We start from the raw sequence: 15,277 nt of genomic DNA, 5'->3' as shown, positions 1-15,277 counted from the left end.
AAAAAAAAAAAAAAGACCTGTTTGGGATTTCAATCCCTTACTTCCGGCCTCGACTGGGCGAAAAGGAACCTCAGCACGTGGGACAAGAAGATACCTAGCGCGCGCGGGCCTCCGGGCAACTGCCTGGTCGGCCCGGACTACGCAGCCGTGAAGGCCGAAGCGGCTGGGGGCGGTCGGCTCAAGGTTTCCCTGGAGACCAGGCGGAAGCGGCCGGAAGCTGCGCTGCGGTTGGCCGCGGCGTGATGGAGCCGCTGGGGGTGGAGCCCGAGGAGGAAGCCGGTGGCGACGAGGAAGAGGACACAGCTCAGGCCATGGAGCGGGCGGAGGCGGGGGAGGCAGGCGGCTCGCCCGGTGCGCCCGGGCCTGAGGAGCCCGGCGGCCTCGCTTGGTGTAAATGAGAAGGGCGGGGCGGGCGGAGGCGCGGGGCGGTGGCGGCGGCCGTTGGGGTGCGACCGTCCCCGCCTCGTTCTTTTCCTTTCGTTTTCCCGGCTTGGTAGAGAGAGCTGTTCTCCGCTACCTGGTGTTTTCTGGCCAAGATCCCGAAATGGATGGCTTCGCCTAATAGGACTAGGGTGGACGTGTCGATTATGATAGTCGAGGGTGCACTTGTGATCCCCCAAACAGCCCGGTCAGGGCCGAAGAGGCGCCTGGGCGGTAGTAAGGTTGCGGAAGCAGAGAACCTTGTCGCTCACTTGGCAGAAGTTGGGGCTCAGGCTGGGCTCGGAAGCGAAGACGAGGCACATCTGCAGTGGCCGCCTCTCCCTGACCCACTTCTACCCTCTGGGCCCTACCTTGTACTGCCCAACCCGAGTCTGGAGCCAAGGCTCTAATTCCCGGCCTCCCCTCCCCCTTTCAACTTTTAAATTTACGAATAATTTTAGACTTAACAGAAGTTGCAGAAGCTCCTTTCCCTAATGTTAATGTTTTGTATGACTGTATTACGTATGTCAAACCTGAGAAGTGAACGCTGGCACAAATGCTATTAACTAAAGTACAAACGTTATTCAGATTTTACCAGTTTTTTCCATTAAAGTTTTTGTTCCAGTATCCAGACCAGAATACCACATTGCACTTAGCCTGCCTTGTTTTTAACTGGTTAAGAGCTGGAATCTCTTCTCTTATCCCCCTTCCCTCCCCACCCCATGACATGAGCTACTTTTTAAAATTCAAGAAACATTTACTCATTCTTTTAATTTAGCGAGTATTTATTGGTAGTCTGATATATACCAGGCACTCTTCTAGGTATTTGGGATTCAGCACTGAACTAGACAATCCTGCTCTCATATGGGCACTAAATATAGTCCACTGGAACCCATAGGTCTGGCTTCTGCCCTTTTGTATTTACGATTCTTTTTTTTAAGAACATGCCACTTAGAATAATTTTTACTTGTTGAAATCAGTGTTTAAACTTTCCCACCTCTTATGATTTAATCTAAATGTTAGAAACTTCCAAGTGATAGGATTACCTCTTGCATCTTCCATCATTGATTAAGATTTTTTGCCTCGAAGTTATTACTAGCCTGAGAAAATAGGGTGCACAAAGAAATACTAAGTAAACAGGACTAAAGACCCTACTGTAGAAGGAGTTTCTCTCATGTCTATAATTTTTAGAGGCTTTGACACATGAATCCAAGAAAAAACTTAAAATCATTCTGCATTCTTCTTTCTCAGTTTCCATGTTTTAAGGAACTGCCAATTGCTCAGAGATGATAAGCAGCCTGAATATATTTTTCTATTTCTTTGCATATTGTGCATTGGTTCATGATCAAGTGGTGCCAGAAGGAAGTTCTTCATCCAGAGTCATAGTACACGTGGATCTGGATTGCTTTTACGCACAAGTAGAAATGATTTCAAATCCGGAACTGAAGGGCAAACCTTTAGGTAATTTTGGACATTAATAATACTTGTCATTTTGTATAAGAGTATTAGCTATTCATTTATGTTGGTTATATTGTGATTTATTAACCATATTAAAGATTTTGGAAGCAATTCTTAAGGTACTTTATAGACAGTAAATTTTGCTTCACTACCAGGTGTAAAACTTACAAGCCTTATTTAATAAATGGTGAATTTTATACAAGGAATATAGCCAATGAACACCTGAACAGAAAGACCATAATAAACTTTTAGTTTTGTTCTCAATGGTTGAAATTTTATAATCCTCTTATCTCAAAAAAAGTCATTACATTCTAATGGATGTTTTCAGCTATCCTCTCTACTTTCGAAATTAACTGTTGGATTGTGTAACATGACAAAAAAGTTGGATTTTGAACAGACCTCTAAATACTTAAGGCATATAGACTGTAAGTTTTCCATAAAAATACAAGTATCTTTTAAAATAAAAGGCAAGAATTTTACATTGAAGATTTACTTATTAATATGTTGGCTTATTTTAACATTTCTATTATATGTGTATCTTAAATTGGAAAAGTCATTTAAATTTCGAAAAATTTCTTTTATGCATGTAGTAAGAATTTATCTTTTAGTATAAGCATAAAAAGCAATTCTGGTTCACCTGCTGCTAACCTCTTGTGCCTCGTTTGGTTTTGATAAATCCCAGTTCAACCCAGCCTAGTTGATTTACTAAACAAGAACAAAGGGATGACGTTTTTGGTATGCCAGTATCAGTCTAGATCTTCAAACTTTCCCAAAGTGTTAAGGAGTTAGGATTACAGGATGTAAGTTTTCTCCTAAAGGCATTTGTAATTAGTAGCAGTATAACACAAGATCTATGTAGATAATGCTCAGTAAAAAAGTATTGTATAATTAAGACACAGGAATGAATGATTATCTGGAAATGAGAAATGTGATGCTGAAAGTTTCTGAGAGAAAGCAAAAGTAGTCTTTCAGTTATGCTCAACAAGTGTGTGACTATTTAACTTGGGCTGGTGACATATAGTGGTGAGTTCATATGATTTAATTCTGTATTAAAACTGCTTTTTTAGTTGAGGAAGATATCAATCCTATTTTTTATGTAGTTCACTGATGAATCTTAAATTACAACTTTTGACCCAGAGATTCTATTTTGGGGCATAATCTGATATATCAAAAATCTTTATGTGAAATAACATTTCTTTGCCCAGTTTATAATATCAAAATTTTAGAAGCAGATGTCTTACATTGGTGGAATGGGTGTAACTTTTTTTTTCCTGTACATGTTTATATTTTGCATATGTTAGATGAACATTACTTTTTTTTTTTTTTTAAGATTTTATTTATTTATTTGACAGAGAGACAGCCAGCCAGATAGGGAACACAAGCAGGGGGAATGGGAGAGGAAGAATCAGGCTTCCAGCGGAGGAGCCTGATATGGGGCTTGATCCCATAACGCCAGAATCACGCCCTGAGCTGAAGGTAGACGCTTAACTACTGCGCTACCCAGGCGCCCCAGATGAACATTACTTTTACAGTGACAAACGAGTGGTCAACCTGTGTAAAGAGAAAATTGATTAATTTCAGCAATCTTAAGCTACCACTAGTGAACTAGAGTTTTCATTGTCTGTAGATGATCATAATTAAATCATTTATGATAAGAAAGGGGCCCATTAATGATGACTCACTGTCTAATATTTTCTGCAAATTACTATGAAGAACAGTTCAATAATTACAGCATTCATTGGGGGGAGATCTTTAATGATTACTATAGGTTAGCACTTGTAACAGAGCATTGCTTTATATTCATTGGAAGTTTTTCTCTCAGAAACCAGTAATTAATTGTACTCAGTTATTTTCATCTGCTTTATTTTTCTGGTGAAACATGGCCTAGACTTTATATAGAGAGAGTTAATTCAGTATAAATTAATCTTGTTTGTATTGTCTGAAGAAAAATCCTAATAGGATTTTATTTGTATCTTTTTGCTGAAGACTCCAGAGAATATACTGATTTATGATAATTTTTGTTAAATTTTACTTCATAGAACCTTGATGAATGGAGGCTATACTATTTTAAATGAATAGAGCTTTATATTCTTAATCAAAATAGATTGCATTACAATTTACAATTATAATGTGGAATTAGAAAATTTTATTTTAGGGGCGCCTGGGTGGCACAGCGGTTAAGCGTCTGCCTTCGGCTCAGGGCGTGATCCCGGCGTTATGGGATCGAGCCCCACATCAGGCTCTTCCGCTGTGAGCCTGCTTCTTCCTCTCCCACTCCCCCTGCTTGTGTTTCCTCTCTCACTGGCTGTCTCTATCTCTGTCGAATAAATAAATAAAAATCTTTAAAAAAAAAAAAAAGAAAATTTTATTTTAAAATGTTTCTTTAATCCTGCTCAGTTTTCTCATAAAATAATTGCTTTTTATAGGAGTTCAGCAGAAATATTTGGTGGTTACCTGCAACTATGAAGCTAGGAAACTTGGAGTTAAGAAGCTTATGAATGTCAGAGATGCAAAAGAAAAATGTCCACAGCTGGTATTAGTTAATGGAGAAGACTTAACTCGTTACAGAGAGATGTCATATAAGGTTACAGGTACAGATCATGGGCAATATACTTTCACCATTAATTTGTATATAGGATGCTCATTCACTACATGAATCTTTTAATTAGTAAAATGCCATAAATCACTTCTTTTTGCTAATAACTTTTATTTTGGATTTTGCCTGCTTTTAAAAACATTTTATATAAGAGGGTGGCTTTATGTGAGTAATGTTGAGAAAAAAATACAGTTGGAAGAAATTTGAAGTCTCTAGTGACTGGTGTTTATATAAATGTGAGAAAAAATGTAAAACAAAATTTGGAAGCGAGAAAATGGAAAGATACGAAAGAAAGTAAAACATTTTTTAAATTTTCTTTTCAATTTAAATACCAAGTTTAAATGAATTATGAGGAAATATCTGTACTCTGATGCACTAGCAGTTGGGAGAGGCTTCTGTAATGTTCAATTAACACAATTAAAAACTAGATTTCTTAAGCACTATCAGCAGAAATAATGGCTATATTAAATTTTTCTGGGATTGTGTGTGTGTATATATACACACACACGTATATATACACTACATATTATAGATAAACTCTTCCCTATTAAGATTTGGATTTGAATCTTAGAGTTTTAGTAAATTACAGGACAAATGAAAACATATTTGTACTGGCGTATTGCAAATATATATAATTTAAAAATGTATAAGAATCAACTGTTTATCTTTTCTGCTGTTGTTTATGCTTGTTCTTTTGTAAACTGTAGCAGTTTTCAGATGAAAGCGTTAAATATAATATCCAAAGTCCTTACAAGTTTACAAGAAAAAGATACTTAAGAAAAATGGATGAAAAATATGAATAGGCAGTTGACAAAAAGAACAAACGCAATGTCCACAATTATGTGGAAAAAGAATACTCAAATTCATTAGTAACTAGGGAAATTTGAATTAGTGAGATATTATTTTATGTCCATCATACTTGAAAAAAATAAAGAATGTGAGAGAAAGTAGAAACAAAATATTATACATTTACAAAAAGTAATATGGAAACATTTTTTTTTTTTTTAAAGATTTTATTTATTCATTCGACAGAGATAGAGACAGCCAGTGAGAGAGGGAACACAAGCAGGGGGAGTGGGAGAGGAAGAAGCAGGCTCATAGCAGAGGAGCCTGATGTGGGACTCGATCCCACAACGCCGGGATCACGCCCTGAGCCGAAGGCAGACGCCCAACCGCTGTGCCACCCAGGCGCCCCTGGAAACATTTTTTGAAATTAAAGATACATACTCTATTTTTTAACCCTGTGATACTACTTTTTTTTTTTTTTAAAGATTTTATTTATTTAATTGACAGAGATAGAGACAGCCAGCAAGAGAGGGAACACAAGCAGGGGGAGTGGGAGAGGAAGAAGCAGGCTCATAGCGGAGGAGCCTGACGTGGGGCTTGATCCCATAACGCCAGGATCACGCCCTGAGCCGAAGGCAGGCTCTTAACCGCTGTGCCACCCAGGCGCCCCTGTGATACTACTGGTGGGAATTTATCAGATAGAAATAAAATCATGAGAACATATGTACAAAAATATTTCTTGTAGCATGGTTCATAATTGGTAAAAATATGGAATAAAAACAAATGCTCATCAGGATGAGAATGGCTAAATTAGGACATCTCTGTGGTGGAATATTATATAGCCATTAAAAAGAATGCATTGGTGCTATACTGTTTGACTCAGAGAGATATGCCTTGTTGAGCAAACGGCAAGATGCAAAAACGTGTCATATGTGTAAAACGATGGCTCAAACCCCTCCCTTTACACATACATATATGTCTGTATATAAACAGTAAGGGAAACATGAAAGGGTGTATACTAGGTTTTTAACATTAATTAACTTCTGGAGAGAACATGGCAGTAGTGAAATGAGAGAAGGGGGAAGAAGGGCTAGCCAAGCAAAGATAAGAGTATACTCTGACAATATCACTTGTGCATCCATGCAAAATTGTATGTATCTGAATATTAAGAAGTTAATCTTTACGCAGAAGAGGTTATACATACAGATGTGCCTCTTGGTGATCTTTCATACTGTTCATACAGCTCTTCCTCATTCTTTTTAATGAGGAATAAATCAATCAGTATTTAGTATTCAGAGCTTTGTGCATGATTCTGTGTTTAATTTGCTCTTCTGCTTAGTACTTTAAAAATCTTGTCCTTTGTTTTTCTTATATAATATATACTTTTGAAAAAAAATTGCAGAAATTGGTGAGGGAAATGCAAAAGAATCCTTGTATGTGGTCAAACACATTGTAAGTCTTAGAATAGGTAAATGGTTTTCTCTGTGTAGACTGGAAGTGATTTTTGGTGGTCACCAGGTTACATTGTTATCTTTATTAATTGTTTTCCCCTGATATGGTCAAGTTGACATAAATAAAATAGAGGTATTTTTAGTGTTTGTGTAAAAAAGTGATCTGTATATACTTTTATTTCTGTGCTTTCTTATTATAGCACTTTGAGAACCTATACATTTTTATGTAAGAAGGGGCTAATAATTTGTTTTCTGTCATTCTGCTGGTATCAGGTGATTCAGAGAGAAATGAAAATTCTTCTCAATGATTTCAGAGTTACTAGTTTTAATCCTAAAAATAAGAATTGATTGTCCTTTTGAATTTATTTCAAATCTTGATTCAGTTCAATTTAGGAAGCATTTACCTTAAGGACAAGGTATTGTGCTAGGTGCTGGACATTCAAATACATGTAAGTCATGATCCGTGTCTACCCTTAAGGAATAAACTGGAAGATAACTAATCGGAATCTTGCATTGTAATATATTTTGAAACTTAGGTGACTTTTCTTTTTGACTCAGTGATAATTCGAAGTTTTACTTATTTATTTGAGAGAGAAGGAGAGTGCACGCACACTATTGGTGGGGAGGGCAGAGGGAGAGGCAGACTAGACTCCCTGTTAATGTGGAGCCTGACGCTGGATCCCAGGGCCCTGAGATCATGATCTGAGCCAGAGTCAGATGCTTATTAACCCACTGAGCCACTCAGGTGCCCCTGGAACCCTGGAAGTTTTACATTTTATTTGTTTTGTCTTTTTAAGACTTGTGGAAAATACAGCTAGAATATATTATTACTTGTCTCTGCTTTTCTAGGCTGACTATAATTTACTCTTTGGAACCACTGTTTCAAGATCATAATGAACTACAAGCATTGATATTTAATGTACTACAGGTATAGAAATTATAGGTGTAGGAGATTGAGCTAAATATATTGCTATAAGCATCTGTCCAGGGAATATCATTTTGGACTTATTTTGTTGGAAAATACTGCCTTTACTCAAAATGTGGTATAGAAAAAAAAATCCAGTTAATGGAGGACTTAATTAAAGATATTGTGGAAGTGTGAATATATGTAAAACCTTTAACATATTTGACATATTTTTAAGCATTAAATAGTTAAATCCATTTTAGTTATGACTTTAGTTAACTTCTGCGTGCCAATATTATTTCAATCTAGAGCTGTTGGAAGAATTCAGTCCAGTTGTTGAGAGACTCGGATTTGATGAAAATTTTGTGGATCTCACAGAAATGGTTGAGAGGAGACTACAGCAGCTTCAAAGTGATGAACTTTCAGCACTGACTGTGTCAGGTCATGTATATAATAATCAGTGTAAGTGGATTCTTACTCTATTTAGTAACTAAAAGTACCTATATTTCCTGATGGTCACTGAATTCAGTGAGTTCAACGAGTTGACTTTATCTTTCTGAAAATTTTATGGCTTTTTTTGGAGGTATAACCATATTTCAGTGATCTGTCTCAAATGACTAAAATTAAGTATTGCTATTCCATATTAAGTAGGCAGAAAGTGAGATTTTGATGACGTGTGTAGCTCAGTGCTCTGTGTGCTTTTCATTTCTCTGACACAGTTAGTGTGTTACCATTTTTAAGACCCATAGCGCCTTAGGTCATCCTTAAGTTATAAGAGTTGCCTTAATAATATACTTTTCAGAGTAATTTTTGCTTCTCCGAAAACTGTCTTTAAGCAAAATTTTGAGGTAAACTATTAATTTGTGTTTTGTTGCCTCTTTTGCTTGTTCCCTTCTGTTCCCCCAGGCATCAAACACTCATGTTGCTCTCTGAGTTCCTGAGTTACTCTCTGTGGAAGCTTGTCCAGGCCTATCTGCCATCTTTTGCAAGCTCATATTCAGTCAGTTTGATAATCTTCACCAGCTTTTAGCAAGAAAACACAATAGTCCATCTCCTTCACATATTAAAGTATAAATGACTGATGGTATTTCCAGAGATACTTGCTTTTGAAAATAAGCTTCAGCAAGCCCCAGCGAATATCTATTAGACTTGAAAACATCTTGTAACTCTGCTGGTGACTTCCGTATCATACCACATGGAAGACATGGTACCCTGCTTTTGTATAAGACTGGCCCTGACTTTCTTGCTCCTAAGTCTCAACATATGTGTCCTTTATCCCCCTTTTTTGAGAGCTGGTGATCATCTCCAGTCTAGTTCTCTGCCATCCGATACTAAAGAAGAAAAGGGGTAGAGCTACAGTTCTCTTCTAGAAGAGGACATGAAGCTTTTCATGTGTGTTTTGTACCTGTTCTTTTGTCACATATAAGGACTGAATAGAAGAAGGTTCTAAGTATGTTTCTTTATAATTTTTAAAGCAAATTCAGTATTTGTTAGAACATATTACAGAGAGCTAGGTTTTATATCCTAAAAAGAAAATGTCTAATTCTTCATGAATCATTCCTCACAAGATTCTGTTAAAAAATTTTTTCAAACTTACAGAAAAGTTGACAGAGTAATACAGTGAGAACACTTATTATGCCCTTCCTTGTAGATACACCCATTGTTATTTTCCTACATTTACTTTATCTTGCTCCCTCTTTATTGATTGGTTGGTTGATTGATGAACCATTTAAAAGTAAATTGCAGACATCATGACACTTCATCTGTAAATACTCCTGAGGGTAAGGACAGTCTCATAAAATTCTAATACCATTTAAGCGCTAAGAAAATTTGTTTCTGTATGATTTCCCTACACTTTTCATAAAGATCTCTTAAACTATGTACAGATACAGAATCGTTTTCAGTAACACATAGAGCTCGTGTGTGTGAAGTTTAGATTCAGATCTTTAAAATTGTAATGTTAGCTCTCTTATTAGTGTAATACTTCTACTTTTATGCTTGCCTACAGTTAAACACCAGTAGAAGTTTTACTAATGTCAGTAGGAATTTTTTTTTATGAGATATCAGTTTTCATAATCTGTTAATCATTAAGCACTTCCAGGATGCATTCACTATCACAGGCACTGGGAATTCACTTCTGGGAGTTATTTACTTTACAGAATTCCTATGAAGAATGAACGAGATGAGTTAAGTGGCTGACAGTATGGTGGTAGTGGTGGTGGGGTGGGGGTTTGGATATAGGTTAAGCCCTGTGCCCTTTTTAAACTCATTTGTAAAAAAGAAAATTGTTTTTGTGGTGACTTTTAACGATATTGGCTGTTTTTATAGATATAAACCTGCATGACATCGTGCACATCAGACTACTTGTTGGATCTCAGATTGCAGCAGAGATGCGGGAAGCCATGTATAATCAACTGGGTCTCACTGGCTGTGCTGGAGTGGCTTCTAATAAATTACTAGCAAAATTAGTGTCTGGTGTTTTTAAACCAAATCAACAAACAGTGTTACTACCTGAAACTTCTCAGGTTCTCATTCAGAACTTGAGCCATGTAAGGGAAATGCCTGGTAAGACATTTATAGTTGGAAAAATATACATTAGTTTTATTGTATTTCTTTAAAAATCATAGATACATGTTATTAATTCTTACAGTCTCTATACTTGGCTCTAGGATAAAACCCAAAACCCTGATATTCTCTAGAGGGAATCTGGATTAGGGAACCTATGAAAGTACTTTTCTAGTTTCACCTACTTTTTGTATAGTTTGAATATGATCCTGAAAGTTATAACCTGGAATCACGGTCCTTTGTTTCCATTCCCTGCTCCATATTCTTACACCGTACACTGCATCTAGAGAGGGGCATTGGCCTTTTACTAGCTTTGCTTTGGGATTATATAGAAAATATTAGGGCTACAAGGGACCTTCCAAACCAGTTAGGCCAAGTTCTTATTTTAAAGATGAGGAAACTACTTTCCTTGAGGGTGTTAGTGACCTATTTAGGTCATGGGGCAAATTTCTGTCTTTGAAGATCAAATATGGTTTTATAGACCTCTAATAAGGGATATGTTAAACTTCATTTCTATGGCATTGCTGGGAAATAAGATGTTGGAATTCTGTGGAAATGAATTTCTAAGGCAACTGAAACTTTAGGTGTCATAACTTTATATTTTTAACCCATGTTTGTATGATTACAAAATATTTTGTACGCTGCCTTGTCTTAATATAGTATATGTGTAACTTGAAGTTTTCTGGTTGACTCAGTCTGTGTTCTGAAGACAGTTACTATGTCAGGTTGTAATAAGCTGAAGACTGTGTGTATACTGATCATATAACATTATTACTTGGCTTTACTTTTTGAGTTCTTGTATTAATTTTTTTTTTTACAGGTTTTCTCTTTTCTTATTGCCAAATTGGCAGCTGTCTTTTATTTCAGCTGTGAAAATAACTGACACACTCCTTTAATAATTTCCCTTCAAGGGGTGCCTGGGTGGCTCAGTCAGTTAGGCCTCCGACTCTTATTTTGGCTTGGGTTGTGATCTCAGGGTCATGAGACTGAGCCCTGCATGGGGCTCCATGCTCAGCACGGAGTCTGCTTTGAGAGTCTCTTTCTCTCTCCTTCTGCCCTTCCCGCTTGTGCTCTTTTTCTCTCTCTCAAATAAATAAATAAAGCTTAAAAAAAAATAATTTCTCTTCCACATCCATTGCCTTTGATTTACTTCTTTTACTGTGCAGGGAAATCAAAATACTGTCGAATTATTTTTTTTAAATGAGAGAAATAAAGGGGCACTAAATTACCTGTGCATCTCAGGTAAGGTGATGAGGTATGACTGAGTTTTAGTGCAAGAACTTTTGATAGTTTTGCTAATGAGTAGAGTTTTTTGTTTGTTTGCTTTCTGGCTCTTATATTTGGGATAGTAAATATTGCCAGATATGACTTATGGATAAAAGTGGATTATTATGTGTAGGAATCAGGTTAGCTGATTAGCACATGCTAATTAATTTTGTTGCTGTAGTAACAGTCTTTCTTTGCATGAATTATAACCATTATTCTTGAATACTTCCAAAGTGTTACGTAACAGGTGGTAAACATTTCATTTTATCAAGACAGCATTTACTGGTTGTCTCCATATCCATTATGTTGTACTAGGGTTGTGAGATTTTCAAAGTGGTTCATTTAAGAGGTCCTAAGCAGAAGAAGGGCAGCCTAATTTTCAATAAAATTTAATCCTAGAAAAATATTCATTATGGAATTTAAAGATGTGTTTGGTATATATCTGTAATATTTTAATTAGCTTTATTTTAAGGAGAAAAACTACTGTAACACTGTATTTCTTTTTGTCTAGGTATTGGCTATAAAACTGCCAAACGTCTTGAAGCGCTGGGTATCAGTAGTGTGCATGATCTTCAAACCTTTTCACCCAAAATATTAGAAAAGGAGTTAGGAATTTCAGTTGCTCAGCGTATCCAGAAGCTCAGTTTTGGAGAGGATAACTCTCCTGTGACGCCCTCAGGACCACCTCAGGTACATGATAATGATATTTATTTCAATTGAGTACTGTTTGTCGCATTATTTGAGATGAAGATTTCTGGTTTTAGTACTGTGTTCTTAATAGCTCAGCGGGGCTTCTAATTTGCTTATTAGATTAGTATACGATCTCTTTCCTATGAGAAGCTTAATTTATTAAGTTAGCAATTTTTTTTTAAGTACTCTCCATGCTGGAGCTTGAACTCATGACCTGGGACCAAGACCTGAGCTGAAATCAAGAGTTGGATGCCTAACTGACTGAGCCACCCAGCCGCCCCTAGATTAGTAAATATTTTTAAATTGGATATAAGAATTAGTACTTCTGTTTCAAATTAGCTACCTGGATTAAATATCACTTAATTTTAACAGCCTATATTGCATACATTTTGCAAAATATTTTAATTTTTAAGAAATCTTGTTTTCTGATTAGTCTAACGATTTAGGAAATGGAGACAGGTATAATCAGCTAGTTAACGTTGATTTTTTTCCCCCCTATGTGACAGGCACTTTACTAAGTGCTTTATATACCTTAGTCCATTTAATCTTCACAACAAAGCTTCAAAGTGGGTAGTACTATTATTTGTTCATATCTTTTTCCCTCTCTCCTGTTCTTTTTTTAAAGATGAGGATACTGTACTTCAGAAAGGTTAAATAACATGTCCAAGGTTAAACTCAATTTCAAGTGCTAGGAGATTAAGAGCCTCACGGTAATCATAGAATAAAGCTTGGAGTTGGTACTAGAGCTTTATAATTTTCTTGGTTTTCTAGTGGAGTACAATAACTTGCAGATAAACGAGTTAATATATAAGTGAACTGAATGGCTCAAATTAAACGAGAGGGAAGGTGGTAAAGAACGTACTGACTATTTGGCATGCACACTCATAACGGGATATGCTTTTTCGGGTTTATGATAAATCCCTATTTGTGCTTCTTTGGTAGTCTTTTAGTGAAGAGGATTCATTTAAAAAATGTTCATCAGAAGTTGAAGCTAAAAATAAGATTGAAGAATTACTTGCCAGTCTTTTGAACAGGTGAGTTTCCATTTTGCCATATCATTCTATATATTCTGTATAAAGTATATGGAAAGTATAGTTGATGTTCTTCTTGGAACTTATAGACTAACTGGAGACTGAACAGTGTAAAGAGAGATCATTTATCATTGAATTTCTCTCCATTATAAACTATTACAAAGATAGTAACAGGTGCTTCTAACTAAATTTAATTTATTTGTTGCCATTAATCTTAGTTTTAGTAACATTATGGTTATACTGCGGCTCTTAAGATGCTCATAGTTACTAAGAAGGTTTTATGGCCATCTAGAATCTCTACACCTATAAATTTGTGATGATTGAGGATAGGAAATTATGAAGAGCACCAGTGATGGAGAAAGTAGAAGAACCCTCATTATCTCCTTTGCCTCAGACTATGTAAAAGAAAATGGACTCAGACAAAGGAATAGCTCAGTGGGGCTATGTGTAGGCAGTCAGAGTGTGGTGTGTGCAGGGCACTGGTCTGTAAGGACATGAACATGTCAGCTGGGATTATGGATATATGAATAGCATAGCGTAAACTGAACAAGATGTTTAATTTTCTGATGCTCCTTTACTATCATGTATCTGTTTCTCAATGTTCCATAGAAGAGTATTGTCTCTTTTCCTCCCATTTCTTTGATTTCTCAAAATAAGCTGTCAGGGGTCTAATAGTTTTGAGTAGCTGTGCTTCTGTAAATGAGGGTCGGATCGCTAATTATGACTAGAGAAAAAGATTTTTAGATGATTCTAAGTCTCAGTAAACTGATGAGGTAAAATTTCCTACAGCTTTGCTCTCACATGCTGTGTGCTTCTCATGTCTCGAGCAGAGCCGTGCAGCTCATCGTTTGCTGCATGCAACTGGGGCTGGCTGAATGATCCAGCTGCAGTGATATAACTCAGGCTGGGCCTCTGAGTGTGCTTCTGAAACTGGGTCATCTGCTCTGCTTCAGCTGAATGTGAGACTGCTATGAAATGTCTGGCCAGTGGAAAGAGCTCTGCATGTAGAGAAACCACAACAATTTTATAGACTTTCATATTTGAACGATCAACCCAGAAATGCGGCTAGGTGCTCTAAACCCGTAAATTACCAACTATGAACTGTTTATCCGTATCTCTGCTTTCCATTCCCTTTCTACACCATGGCCCCTTATTTCAGTGACTAAGATATAATACCATCTAAGTGGCAAAAAAATAATTGTGTTCGTGTGAATGTGTTTTCCCTCTAGTTTAAGCTTGCTTAGAATATAACCTTTACCTAATTAATTATAGGAACCAAGTAACACTCTTTAAATTTTAGTATAATGACTTAATAGAAAAAGTTTAACTGGAAGATATTTAAGCTAGTAACATGTTTACAGGAACCGTGTAAGATATTATCTTAGTAAGGCAGCAATCAAGACATTTTGTGATAAAACAATAAAGAAAAAATTACTTATTATAAAAATCCAAATTTCCCAGTTCAAAATCTTCAATTTGATTATGTTTAACAGTGTACAATATTTTTATCTTGTGTTTTTGATTTTTTAATGTTTTGCCATACATATAAAAAGAAAAATATTATTTTTTAATGACATTCTAGTAATTAGATTTTCTGCTTTTTAGGTGAATTTTCTGTCTCATTGAAACTTTTCAACACTAAAACCAAGACCATTTGAGTGTAACACTTTTTAAGATGCATGTACATGTACTACTTAAATATAGTATGTAATTGATCTTTCAAGCTATTGCTCTTATTTGCCATATAATGGTGATATTACTGTTCCTTGGGTCTATTCAGGAGTGCTTGTTGACAAAAGTTATGTCATTTAAATTTTTTTTTCTTTTTGTAATTTTTTTTTTTTTTAAGATTTTATTTATGTATTTGACAGAGAGAGAGAGAGAGCGCACAAGTAGGCAGAGAGGCAGGCAGAGGGAGAAAGAGAAGCAGGCTCTCTGCTGAGCAGGACCCTGGGATCATGACCTGAGCTGAAGGCAGACACTTAACTGACTGAGTCACCCAGGCACCCCTCTTTTTGTAATCTTATTTTTTTTTTCCTGTGTAAAAAAATCTGTCATTTTTCATGCATTTGCCTCTACCAGTGAATGAGTCCCTTAGTTTCTTAAATTT

The 15,277-nt window shown here is 36.3% G+C and overlaps 1 protein-coding gene across 2 annotated transcripts in view; it reads left to right on the top strand.

Annotated features, from left to right (window-relative positions):
• Nucleotides 1–242: 242 nt before the first annotated feature.
• POLI (DNA polymerase iota) overlaps nucleotides 243–15,277 on the top strand; it is a 22,733-nt gene continuing 7,698 nt past the window's right edge. Inside the window, exons 1-7 of one of the 2 annotated variants that reach the window (XM_040632494.1) lie at nucleotides 243–390; nucleotides 1,771–1,881; nucleotides 4,305–4,469; nucleotides 7,925–8,077; nucleotides 9,944–10,180; nucleotides 11,958–12,136; nucleotides 13,079–13,170. In XM_040632494.1, coding sequence (XP_040488428.1) covers nucleotides 243–390; nucleotides 1,771–1,881; nucleotides 4,305–4,469; nucleotides 7,925–8,077; nucleotides 9,944–10,180; nucleotides 11,958–12,136; nucleotides 13,079–13,170 — 1,085 coding nt within the window. The remainder of the gene's footprint in view (nucleotides 391–1,770; nucleotides 1,882–4,304; nucleotides 4,470–7,924; nucleotides 8,078–9,943; nucleotides 10,181–11,957; nucleotides 12,137–13,078; nucleotides 13,171–15,277) is intronic. The other variant, XM_040632495.1, reaches the window with a different exon arrangement.

Source organism: Ursus maritimus, unplaced genomic scaffold, assembly GCF_017311325.1.
Source record: "Ursus maritimus isolate PB19 unplaced genomic scaffold, ASM1731132v1 scaffold_18, whole genome shotgun sequence".
Lineage (NCBI taxonomy): Eukaryota > Metazoa > Chordata > Mammalia > Carnivora > Ursidae > Ursus > Ursus maritimus.
Note: the sequence above shows the minus strand (reverse complement) of the source record. Positions and strands in the feature narration are given on the sequence as shown.